Source organism: Aphis gossypii, unplaced genomic scaffold (genome assembly GCF_020184175.1).
Source record: "Aphis gossypii isolate Hap1 unplaced genomic scaffold, ASM2018417v2 Contig00251, whole genome shotgun sequence".
NCBI lineage: Eukaryota > Metazoa > Arthropoda > Insecta > Hemiptera > Aphididae > Aphis > Aphis gossypii.
Window position 1 is genome coordinate 109,352 of NW_026083040.1, and position 12,919 is coordinate 122,270.

The 12,919-nt window shown below is 27.2% G+C and overlaps 4 protein-coding genes and 1 pseudogene across 4 annotated transcripts; 1 reads left to right on the forward strand and 4 right to left on the reverse strand.

The window, feature by feature from the left end:
• Positions 1 to 866: 866 nt before the first annotated feature.
• LOC126553477 (uncharacterized) lies at positions 867 to 1,664 on the reverse strand (annotated as a pseudogene).
• A 2,945-nt stretch (positions 1,665 to 4,609) lies between these two features.
• Positions 4,610 to 5,179, reverse strand: LOC126553478 (zinc finger MYM-type protein 1-like). Its single transcript, XM_050208634.1, has one exon. The coding sequence runs from the start codon at positions 5,177 to 5,179 to the stop codon at positions 4,610 to 4,612; it is 570 nt and encodes a 189-aa protein (XP_050064591.1).
• A 160-nt stretch (positions 5,180 to 5,339) lies between these two features.
• LOC126553479 (zinc finger MYM-type protein 1-like) lies at positions 5,340 to 6,567 on the reverse strand. Its single transcript, XM_050208635.1, has one exon. It carries the CDS (start codon positions 6,564 to 6,566, stop codon positions 5,340 to 5,342), a length of 1,227 nt encoding a protein of 408 aa, XP_050064592.1. The 5' UTR covers position 6,567.
• A 2,834-nt stretch (positions 6,568 to 9,401) lies between these two features.
• Positions 9,402 to 10,460, forward strand: LOC126553464 (uncharacterized). Its single transcript, XM_050208623.1, has 3 exons — positions 9,402 to 9,570; positions 9,645 to 9,777; positions 9,860 to 10,460. Exons 2-3 carry the CDS (start codon positions 9,684 to 9,686, stop codon positions 10,282 to 10,284), a joined length of 519 nt encoding a protein of 172 aa, XP_050064580.1. The 5' UTR covers positions 9,402 to 9,570; positions 9,645 to 9,683; the 3' UTR covers positions 10,285 to 10,460.
• A 364-nt stretch (positions 10,461 to 10,824) lies between these two features.
• Positions 10,825 to 12,360, reverse strand: LOC126553480 (putative nuclease HARBI1). The gene is made up of 5 exons (XM_050208636.1): positions 12,230 to 12,360; positions 11,995 to 12,133; positions 11,605 to 11,924; positions 11,351 to 11,525; positions 10,825 to 11,112 (listed from the first exon to the last, which is right to left on the reverse strand). Exons 1-5 carry the CDS (start codon positions 12,358 to 12,360, stop codon positions 10,825 to 10,827), a joined length of 1,053 nt encoding a protein of 350 aa, XP_050064593.1.
• Between the last annotated feature and the right edge of the window lie 559 nt (positions 12,361 to 12,919).

A 12,919-nucleotide genomic window follows, 5' to 3' on the forward strand; every position in this document is an offset into this window, starting at 1 on the left:
CAAATAAAATAATAATTTTCAACTTTGATTTTTATATCATATTTTTTTTAATCTGATCGTGTTTTACTATGCCATACTTTAATAAGTCATATTTATTAACTTTTATTATATATATATATATATATTAAATATTGAATTTGAATTCAACCAATTTTATTTTTTTATATTTTATTAATTTTATTTATATTTTCATATTATACGTATCAGTGCCGTAGCCAGAATATTTTTTTTTGGGGAGGGGGGCACCTCAAATTTTGTAACAATAGTTTTTTTACTACACATTACCGTTTTTTATGACTACTATTATATTAAAAAACTATGGTTCCATTGATTCCCATACATTTAACATAACAATGTATAAATAATATTGTAATTGTAAAATGTTAACCATATATTAATGCATTAGTTAGTATACCTAACTATATAAGTATATTAATAACATTATATCAATTGTATGTTTTGTAAACACAACATTTTGTTTTTTGTGGAAATATTATTTCTATTTACTAACAAGAATACAAGTTCATAACTTTTAACTTTTATCAAACATATTATATAAAACTAGTCTTAGTTAATAGAAAGGGGATAGTTAAAAATAAAGGAGATTGTGATGAACCTGAAAAAAAATGTTAAATGATTAAATAAAAACTCAACAAAATATTTCTTTATTTTATAATATAACAAATAGGTTAAAAAAAAATGTAAGTATTAAAAATAACACATTATTCTTTGATATTATAATAAAGTAGTAACAATGACCAACTGATAAAATAAAATAACAACTTAGTTTTAAAATAAATTATCTACAGACATAATTTTTTTAAAATTATATTAGGTATCTACTATCTTGTATCTAACTTACCTACTTATAATTTAAAATCTAAACGTCTCTCTTTTTTGTTTGCAAAAACATCAATTAATGAGTCTATGTCTAAATCTTTATCTCTATGTACATTGAGTAGTGCTAGTCCATTAAGTCTATTTTCACTAGTTGAATTTCTCAAATAAGTTTTTATACGCTTAAGAGTTGAAAAACTTCTTCTGGGCAATTTAATAATGTATCAAGGAATGACTATTTCTGTTTCCCACTTCATTTGCCATAATTCAAACTCTCCCTTTAAGGTTGAATTATAGGAATCTATATTTAAGTCATCTTTATAAAATTCTAAAGAGGTTTGTAAATCATCAAATATTTTATTTTTTATTTTAGATGGTTATAAACAAGAAAGTGAAGATATTAAATTAGAATTTGAATTAAATCTTTCATTAAAAGATGAAAGCAAATCATCTAAATATGGACAGAAAATTGATACCCTATAGTATGTGCAACAATCACCATTATTTACAGTATAATTTGCCCGGTGTTTTTGAGTTCCTACAGTCTGTGGGATAATAGGAGTCACGCCAACCTTTTCAACAATTTCAATAACACTATCAAATATTGTTTGAAACTCTACTTCATTTCATAAATTCTGTAATTTTGTAATTGTTGTTTCTATTAAATTAGTAGCGGTTATAATATCTATATTTTCTGTCTGTAAATATTTGTAAATTGTATATGTTATACCAAGTACTCTCTCCATTATAGAGCATGTAATCAAAAATTGGAAATTGCATAATGATTTGTGTAATAAAATAGCATTTTTGTCATTTTCTGAAGTCATGAGATCCTCTAATGCTAAAACAATTTCTAAATAACCATCGACAAATATTGAAAGAGCTTCGTTCCTTTCAACCCATCTAGTTTCACAATATTTTTTTAACCCAGAAAATGGTTTATTTTCTAATTTTGTTTTTAATATATAAGTTCTTTTTGCTGACATTCGAAAGAAAGAACTTACTTCTTGAATTATATTTAATGTGTTTCTGATTTGTTGAACTTTAGAAGCATCATTTAGACATAAATTTAAACAATGGGAGAAACAATGAGTATATAAAGCTTTAGGATATTCTTTTAATATAAGTACTTGAACTCCTCTAAATACTCCACCCATATTTGCTGCACCATCATACCCTTGGCCTCTCATTTGCTGTAAATTTAATCCTAATGCAGTCAATGTACTTATGATTTTCTTTGCTAGCTCTAATCCTGTAGTACTGTATACTGGTACAAACTGTAAAAAGTCTTCTCTTATTTTACCTACATCAGCATCAAAGTACCTTATACAAAGAGAAAACTGTTCAACTTTTCCAACATCAATAGTTTCATCTGCTAATATTACAAAAAAAATTGTTTTTTTTTATTCTGTTACAAATTGTAGTCTGAATTTGATCACATATAATTGAAATTAATTCATTTTGAATGTCAGCACTGATGTAAGTAGAATTTTTGCCACAATTTTTAATATGATTTAAAAATAAATCATCACCACTATCAATACGATAACATAATAGAGCTCTGAAATTACCATCGTTATGTAATGGCAAATTCAAATCTAAACTACCTGAATCACGACCACCTCGAAGGGCAAGTCCTTGACGCCCACAAATATTAATGTTTTTATTATAACTTTTAAAATATCCCTGTTCCTTTTTATTTCACTCTCATTTCTTTTATGTAATTGGATGTAGACATCGTTTTGTTTTTTATCAACTATTTTTAGGAATTCAGCAACTTTAACCATAGAAAATTTATGATACTCATTACTTTCATGTATTTTTAAGTACTCAATAGCATCTTTCTAATTAACGAATGGTTGATGAACAAATGACTTTGGAGGTGAATGCATACCTTTACCAGCTCCTTCTTTTTTGTAAAACAACACACAATATTTACAAAACACTCCATTTTCATGATCTGAATAGGCCAACCAATTCCAACGTTGTAACCAAGATAAATTAAATTTTCTTCCTTTTTTTTCAAACATTTTTATTGGAAAAGTATAATTGCTATCTGGTGTCCATGTATTTAATATAATGTCTCGACATTCAACATCCTCTATTTTTTTTAAACAATTCTTCTGGATGTATTTACCAATATCATTTTTGAAAATTTGCTTCCCCAAAGACATATCAGGTAACAGTAACTAAATATATACAATATACATTAACAAAATTACAAAAACATTAATTTACACACAAACACACAATCTCATATTTCCATTAATATATTAAAATAATAAATGGGAATATATCAGAATGACAGAATATATTTATGGATATTATACTATTCAGTGTTCAGTATTTGTTAATGTTATAAGTATTTATAAATGCAAATATAAATACATAGGTATATGTATATTATACATAGAATAGTAGAATATAATATAATAGAAATTAGTATAACTATTGAGTAATAAATGCAATTTATAAGAAATATCACAGTACAAATTATAAAACAAAAGAACACTGACACAGCTGACAACACAACAAATCACTAAAAACTAAAAGTGCAATTTAAGTATTCTTAATTTAAAGTAGTAATAGGTCACATATAATACTCAGTAGTAGGTTAAAAAGTGTTGTAAATAGTAAATCTTTAATGTGTTAGATTGTGTCCTTACTTAATTTATATAAATATGTAGTGCTATAAAAGTAGGTAGGTAATACATTACATTATAATAAATACTCAATTATTGAGTATTTATTAGTTTTCAAACATTATTCTTACCTGTTGATCATTTGTGATGAGATTATCTGAACAGACAAAATCATGAACTGACTCATTATTTTCAACTTAATCATTATTTGTACCTACATCATTATTTTCACCATATTTTGTTTGCTATAAAGTAAGTACATATTTGGGAAATTTAAATCTAAATTCTATTATAATAGGTATGTTGATACATTTCATTAACTATTAATTAGGTATTATTAATTATATTACAATTACCATTACCTCAAAAACGTTAGTATTTTGTACATTATTTGGTTTTTTTGCAAAATAGTTTAACAAATTGTTCGAGGTCCTTTTCATTATGATTTGATGAGTATTGCCTACTTTACTAATTTAACGTCTCGAATGTATATTTCAATATTCAATATAATAATGAATGAATTAATATAAAAATATTATAAACAAAAATCAAAATATATGAAATAACAATAAGCATTTGAATTTCTTTTGATTTAAGACATAATATCTTAATTGACTTAATTATTAGTCCGTGATTATAATATCATTAATTATTATTGTAACTGTGATTAGTGTGATTAGAATGATTAGATAATAGATAATATTGTTTTACAATATGGTTAAATATATACATAATAATCAAACTATAACCGTGTTCACAATAAAAATGGAATTCACTGGTATTTCTTATCTAAAGACCGTCACGACATCGTATGGTCGGTATTTATCACCACAATCACAGATAAATCTTTAATCAGTTTGGGCAGTGCAGGATTTAACCATTGTGCCGCTTAAAGCACAAAATAAATTGCCGCCTTTTAATATAAATATTTTTCTAGTCTAAAAAATGTTATTAAAACATACAATTATAGTTTTTTTCCTTTATTACTTAAAATTTTTATGATAAAAAATAAAAATATACAGTTGTTATAAAAATATATACATATACATTCATACAAAAAAATTTAATGATCAAAAACATGGTAGTAATAAATACTTAAATAGTTAATTATTATATTCAAAATTAAATAGTTAATGTCTAGTACTCATCGCCTTTCTGCGCGACTTTTGAGTCGCAAAATCATCTATAATGGCATCGAAGTCCATTTTGTTCACTAGTTCAGTTTCAATTGCCAATAAACTCAACGAATTTAATTTATTCCCTTCCATACTTGCTCTCAAATAATTTTTTACACGTTTTAATGTGGAAAAAGACCTCTCGGCTGAACAGTTAGTTATTGCCATACATAAAAGCATACGTAAAGCAATATCTACGTTAGGAAAAACTGTATCTAAATTATTACCGCGTAAGTGTAATGATAATTCGATAACTCCATCAATATTTTTATTTAAACTTTGAAGATATGCTCGAAAATGAACACATTCACAAGCGAATGATTTTTCTAAATCATCGTTATAAAATTCTTGAAGCTTGTTAGCTTTTTGAGTTATTTCTTCTGATGAAAGTAGTATTAAATTAGTCAAAAAGTCATATTTGTCAAATGTATTAATATAAGCAGCGCATCTTTTTTCAAGTTCACTCTTCACTCGGTCCAGTATGGTAAAATATGTTTCTATTCTTAACTTATCACTTCCAGTCATATTAACTTCATTTTCTCTTGTCTCGTCTGCTTGAAGTTTGCGTTTTTTAGTCCTTACTTTATCAAACTCGTACTCTTCAATCTTTATTTTTTTTGCCAAAGTTACATATTCATTAAAAAATTTATCATTTCGAATAGATGTTATGAAGTTAATTAAAGATTTATAGAGTTTGACAACTTTTCCCAAATCTGTATTTATTTTTTTGAAGCTCTTTGCTTGTGTTATTAAAACTCTCCAAAATTGCATTCCAAAATACAGTCATAAAAACTGTTTCAAAACGGTCAAGTTGATGTCTTAAACCAGCTGCCTCACAACGCGTCTTCGCCTTTTCAAAATTATCTTCTTCTAATAAACTTAAATTTCTTATAACACCGTCATAGTTTTGATACAAGCTGTCACAAGCTTCATGCCGAGCAGACCACCTAGTTCCATCTGCTCTTTTGACAACTTTTTTACCGAGCGTTAGGCTGGACTTTAAAATATCCCATCGTCTAGTAGATGCAGAAAAAAAAGAATAAAGATGTTTTATAGTGTTAAAAAACGATAATCCTTCTTTTACGCATTCAGCTACACAAGTCCCAACCAAGTTTAGCGAGTGAGCAGCACATGGTACGTAATACGCGTAAGGATTTTTTTTTATTATCCTTGCCTGTAAACCCGAGTAAATTCCAGACATATTGGCGGCGTTGTCGTACGATTGGCCCCTACAGTTATTTATGTCAATATCATGTTTAGTTAAAAAAGATAATACGGCCGTTTCAAGTGTTTCAGACTTATGCCCAATATTTGGTAAAAAACACATAAAACGTTCGACAGGGAAACCGTCATCTCTAACGTAACGAATAACGTATGCTAACTGGTCTGTGTGGCTGATATCAGGAGTTGAGTCTATCACAATCGAAAAATATTTTGCACTTTTAATTTCTTTTATAATTACATTAGTAACTTGTGTTGTCATTAATGTAATTATTTCATCACATGTTGTAGAAGAAAGGTAAGATGTATGACCACTACCCGGGTTTCCATGTTGAACTATATGATTGCTTAGAAAAGGGTCAAATTCAGATATTAATTCTAAACACATCATAAAATTACCATTATTTTGACTTCCAAATTTTTCTACGGAACCTCTAAATGGAAGACCACGACTTCCCAATTTTTTTATGACAGCAATAACCCGTTTCAACACATTTTTCCAATAATCTATTTCATTATTTATTTGAATACAGAGATCACTATCTATTCTCCCAACATTATTGCTCCTACGTAAAAATACTATTTGACAGTTAGTATGTTCCTTAGAGACTTCATGTTGTTTTACAATTTTAATAACATTTCTCCAGTCCATTAAACCTTCTGTAGCAAGTTTAGTAGAACCTCCAAACATTCGACAGGGGATACAAAATAAAGCATTTTTACTACGAGAATAAATTAAAAATTTTCTAAGCTGTTGTTCTCCATTTAAAAGTTTCCGATAAAATACACTTTTTTTTAAGTATCGCGTTTTATTCCCAAACTCTAATTTTGTTGATAATAAATCATAGTCAATATTTTGTTTTATTTCTTTTATTAATAAGCGATCAATTGTCAAATCATTAATTACCCATTCTGCAGGATCCTCGCTGATTAAATCGACTATTGGTACATCATCTTTTTCAGTAGTATTATTTGAACAACTTTCTGAGGATTTGACGTTTTGAATATAAGTGATGTCCGTAGTACTAGTACCCGAGTTTGAACAACTAGCGAGCATTTTCTGTGTAGTCTCATAATTTTCAACTTCATTTAAAATATTTGTTGGTTTAAAAAAAGAATCAATTTTTGGGATTTTTCGCACTAAGTTATTTAATTGATTTTTTTTTTCTTCCGCGATTTTTTTATACTTATAGCCACTTAAACGTAATCGATCGTCACTCATTTTACTATAGTTTTATTGAAAAAGTTACAAATAAAAATTAAAGAAATCAAATATTCATACAAATAAGAAAAGTGTGAACTTCGTCTGCACTAAAAAAAAATAACACCGAACACGTTTGTTACTATAATACTACAGAACATGTCACAATATAATAATCGCTCGTTCGCGATTGCATTGACTAATAATTGGGTTTTTTTTATTGTGATTAGGTACAGATAAACACACAATCGTCAACCCATGTTATATTAATAACTTATTTTACGGTCGTCGTATCCACTTGTCTTGTCTATTGTCAAGTCGTAGATTTACAACACGATAACGAACAATTTACAAATAATGCAGCAATGCTATTTATTATAATAGGGCGATAAACTCTACGATTATGATATTGAAAAACATAAAATATAAATATTACCACAATCCCGTTGGTCTAAAAACATTTTATAATAAGTTGCATTTATTTTAATAAAAATGATTTGCCGCCCTAAGCACTAGCTTATAGTGTTTACTGGTAAATACGGCACTGAGTTTAGGCCCGGTTTTTCAATCATATTTCGTGCTTATCACTATTTAATATTAATTGATATTTTTGAAAACAAAATACAAATTTGAAATTACAAATAATTTATCGTTATTATAGATTTACTTTGAATTATACAAATATGTATATTAATGATATAATTTTTAAAAATGTCTGTAGTGGCTCTGTACAAGATAATAGAATACTACGGATTTCGGGGGGGGGGCACGTGCCCCCGGTGCCCCCCCCTTGGCTACGGCACTGATACGTATGTATTAATTTATATTTTAAGTATTTCATTATTCATCTGATTTTTTATTTCACTGACATTTTGTAAATTATTAAAACATATTTATTTATAATTAATTATATTTGTATTTTATCTTACTTATTGTTTTGCTGCATAGTTTGATGAATACCTCGGTCCATGTTGTTGCGTTGAATAAGTAGGTTTTAGTTTATCAATTAAAAATGAATTAAGAATCAAACTGTTTCTTCAAATTAATACTGTATTTAATTTAGATTAATTATTAATAAAACTTAACTAATATCAAAAACCTTGCTTGATGATAGTGTTGTAATAAAGTCAGCGACTTACACAAGTACTGAAAGACTGATGCCCGGTTGCATGAAAACAGTTCCGTAAATTGTTGGGCCGATAATATATTGATAGTATAATAATGGAAGTTAAAGAACAGATTGCGTTTCATGAAAGATGTATAAATTGTATCAAATTATCAGGTTATAACCAATTATCAGGTATTCAGTAGTACAAGGTTTCCCCATAGATATATTAATACGTCTATGGTTTTTCCCATTTGTTCTTGTCCGTTACTTTGATTTTTTCAATTCTCTTTTTTTTTGTTCGAGTGATTTACGTTACATTATAATTTTTCTATTGTATTTTATACTTTTTTACGTCATTGAATTGATTTAATTTACTTTTCTATAGTAATTTATTGCATTAAATAAATAAATAAATTAAATAAATATTTTTTATTGATTTAATTTAAAAATATTATTTATATAATTAATATGGAAGACGACAAAAAAAGGGGCAAGAACTTTTCTGAAACAGAAAAATCAATTTTAATTGATCTTATTTTGCCATACAAACATATTATTGAAAATATCAAGGTAAGCATAACATGCTTTATTATTATTTACTGTTTATTGATTATATTTTCTACCTATATGATTCTTACCTATACATGATTAAAAAAAATATCCTAATATTTTTGGTCTCACTCCTTAAATGTGTGCGTATATGTATAAAAATGAAGTGCAAAAAATTTGATTCTATAAAATTGTTTATTATTACTAATCGTTACTATGTTACTCGTATTTCCAAAAATTTAGTGCTTTTTTACAGTCGAGTCCATATACTTCACGAAACATTGGATATATTAAAAAATGTAATATTATAAAAGTTATAGCTAATTTAATTTAATTTAAAATATATTATAATATAGAAAATGTCGATATTTCTAAAAGTTAACAAAATACTTACGGAAATGTGAAAAATTTTCGTAAATATTGAAAAATTTAAGGAGTTCAAACTTAAACTACAAGTCGGCACGGGTTAACCTTAACCGATTGGTTTCAAATTTTTTTGCAATTCATTTTAATACATATACGCACACATATAGGGGAGGAGACCAAACATTTTTTAAAATCAAAATTAAGGAATACCCTATGACATAACATATTATATCTTTAGTACAAACCTACTTACTTGAGTATCATACTTTATACAAATATTATGATGTAATATAATTATAATACAATATTTAGACCGATGGTGCAACAAATAAAGAAAAAGATGCAGCATGGAGTGAAATTGCAAATTCATACAATTGCCAACAAATAACTGGCATCAGAACCATTCGCCAATTAAAATCGGTGTATGATGTTCAAAAAAGAAAGGCTCGAAAAGACAAAAGTGATTATAAGGTACTTATCTAAAATTATTTCAATTAATTTATTGTTTTGAAATATTATGTAAACTAAAATATTGAACACTTTAGGTTGAACTTTATAAAACTGGTGGGGGTCGTAATTTATCAATGTTGTCAAGTACAACAGACAAAGTTATTGGACTCCTAGGTGATCGTTTAGAACCTTTATCTAACCAATATGATTGTGATTCTGACTATCCAAGTATGTATAATAAATTTTATTACAGTTATTAATTCTTAACTGTTAATATTGGTATATTTTACTATTATTTTATAACTTTTAGATGCTAATAACCCACCAGATGAATTCATAATTCAAACATTAAATGAAGAGGATCCATCAGATGACTTATTTAGCAACTCTGATGAAAACTCTTATTTAATTGAGAAACCAGTGACAAAAAAAAGATCACCAGAAATACTTTTAGCACCGAGCAACAAATTGGTAAAAATATTGGACAAACAATCTGTTGCTCATAACGTCAGCACTAGTCATCCTGCAACTGTGGAACAAAATATAAAAAAAAAGCACGAGTCTTCTGCAAAAAAGGTTTATGAAGGACTAAATCTTTTGACTTCCAAACATTTAGATATTATTGAAAATAAAGAAAAGCTAAAGGACAATTTAAATTTGTTAGCATTAAAAAAAATCAAAACTACAGTTAGAGATTACAGAAATGGAGCAAAAGATTATGGTCCTAAAATATGATACTGAGCAACAAAAGTGTGCTTCAGAACTCAAGCAAATCAAATTAAAAGAACAAATTCTTGAGTCTGAACTAAGGCAGAATAAAATGAAAGAAACAATTCTTTCAAAACAATTAATAATTAATTTATAAATAATTTATAAGTTGTTCATTTATGTATGTTTGTTATTTTATTATATAGGCATTGCAAGTTGATTTTTATTTAAATTTTATAAACAGAAAATTACCTAAAAATTTCAAATAATCTTTTATTAAGTTATAAAAGAAGTACAAAAAAAATGATGATAGTTTATAGTAACAATAAGTTTTATTATGTTGATTAATTTATAATTTTTATTAATTATTTTGTTTAAATTTTTGTGAATAGGATGTTATTAACATGATTTATTTTTATTTATACATCTAGTTTTTACTTAATTTTAGTTTGTTATATTATAGGTATTTAGTTAATTTTTATTTAAATTGTTTGTTACAAGGAGTTATCTAAAAAATAAATAATAAACTGTTTAGTCCAAAAAATGTTTTAAAAATTAATGATTATGTCAAGAAAACACAGTATTTATTAAATGTGATCTTTCAGCATTTCCTAACTGATGAATGGGCAAAGTTGGTATCTCTTGAAGTAATTCAATATCAATTACATGATTATCAAATTCTGGAGGTATCTCATCTTTTTCTTTTAGAAGAAAATTATAAAGAACTGCCGTAGCAACGATAGTAGCCATAGTAGTACTTAGTTTTGTACGAACTCCAACTGCTAGAACAGGAAATCTTCTCTTTAAAACCCCAAACAATCTTTCCACCACATTCCTTGAACCAATTTGAGCTTTCTACGATATCAAAACAAATAATAGTTTTTTTAAAAAAAAAAGCAGTGGCGGTAGGCATAGCAGTAGCCATGTAGATACCTATAGACTATAGTTGTAAGTTATAAATTAGAACACTTTTAGGTAAAAGCACAGAATAGATTGAATGTAAAAGTAAATCAAACTTAACCTGACCACACAAAATAGGAGGTCTAAATTAAAGTGTGGCAATTGCTAGCGTTTAAATGTATTCAAAATATACTTGATATTTGCGTTCTGCGTCAGTTCTTGGATTCAATAAAGGAGTTAGGAGATAATTTCGACAAGGATAACCTCCATCACCAAGCAAATAAGAATTTCCAAACTCATTATTTTCAAATTTTGCTCGTATAAAACTATTATCAAAAATAGTACTATCGTGGACAGATCCAGGCCATCTAAATAGAAATAGGAAAGTAACAAATAACTGAATTATGGATGATTATTTTAATGAAGTTAAAAAAAATTTTAATATACCTCGCTACAATATCCAATATTTTTAAATTGCTATCACATATTGCTTGGACATTGAAAGAGAAATACTCTTTACGATTACGGAACTGCTCGCCGATATCACTTTTAGGTGATTGTATTCTGATATGCGAACAATCTAGTGCACCAATAACACGAGGAAATTGATGTAATCTAAAAAATCCTAACTGGACTTTTTGTTGCTCTGCAACATTACTAGGGAATTGGATAAAGTGTGGACGTAATCGAGCAATTTCTATGGACACTGTTTTAATAACTCTACAAACAGTAGATTTATGAACCTGAATATGATCACCTAACACCATCTATAATTAAAAATTGTAGGTACTGTATTTCTTATTTATAAATTATACAATTTTTGTTTCTAAAAAATACTTGGAATGCTCCAGTTGCATAGTAACGCAAAGCAATCAAAAGTTGAAGTACAGGTGATAGAGATGAACTTCTATTTGTCTTATGTTTAATAGAGTCACCGATCATATGCAAAAGTATCATAAATGTTTCTTTCGACAATCTATTAACAGCGAATGACACAATTAATTAAAAAACTATAAAACTCAACAAAATGAGAACACAAAAGACTTAAAAAAATTTAAACCTAAAGCGATACTTGAAGTCCAAGTCGTCATAGTCCTGCAACGGATTAGACCTATCCCTAAACAGCCTTGGTCTTGGAAGATTTATTAAAATTTGAAGAATCATATCTTCATCAGAATCATCAGACGACGATGACGAAGACATTGCAATTAATTATTTAAATTAAAAATTTTTTGAAACAATAAACAATATGGAATTTAATAAAATTATTAATTAATGTTGAAAAACTTGAAAATAATTTAACAAATAAATAGATAACAATAATTTTAAGTGATAACATATTTTAAATTAAATGATAAGGAATCTTTTAAACAGTTCTGCAAATTTTACAGACCCGAATTCAGACCTATAACTTATCGAACTGATAACGGTTTATCGGTCTTTTATTTATCGATTTTACAGAACGGTTTTATTTTTACAGAACCGATAACGACTTATCGGTTCTGTAAATTTTCATGCAACCGGGCATGAGGATAATAGACTATAACCTACTCAAGAGCACTTTGTAAATGACTATAAGTCTAAAAACATTGAATGATTATGAACCAGATTTATAGTCTGATCCAGTGGTGTGATATGTGATCACGCCATATTTCACTTTGATCACAGATATTTTTTATAGATTAGGTAAAAATATGATCACGCTATATTAAACTTTGACTACAGTAATTTTTTATAGAATAGGTTAAACTATGATCACGCC

Bases quoted from the DNA above. Each gene is read 5' to 3' on its own strand.
- LOC126553480 (XM_050208636.1), bottom strand. From the start codon at position 12,360: ATGTCTTCGTCATCGTCGTCTGATGATTCTGATGAAGATATGATTCTT. The intron at 12,134-12,229 runs GTATCGCTTTAG...CGCTGTTAATAG, and splicing joins TATGACGACTTGGACTTCAA to ATTGTCGAAAGAAACATTTA. The intron at 11,526-11,604 runs GTATATTAAAAT...ATTTCTATTTAG, and splicing joins ATATTGGATATTGTAGCGAG to ATGGCCTGGATCTGTCCACG.
- LOC126553479 (XM_050208635.1), bottom strand. From the start codon at position 6,566: ATGTTTGGAGGTTCTACTAAACTTGCTACAGAAGGTTTAATGGACTGG.
- LOC126553478 (XM_050208634.1), bottom strand. From the start codon at position 5,179: ATGACTGGAAGTGATAAGTTAAGAATAGAAACATATTTTACCATACTG.
- LOC126553464 (XM_050208623.1), top strand. From the start codon at position 9,684: ATGTTGTCAAGTACAACAGACAAAGTTATTGGACTCCTAGGTGATCGT. The intron at 9,778-9,859 runs GTATGTATAATA...TATAACTTTTAG, and splicing joins TTGTGATTCTGACTATCCAA to ATGCTAATAACCCACCAGAT.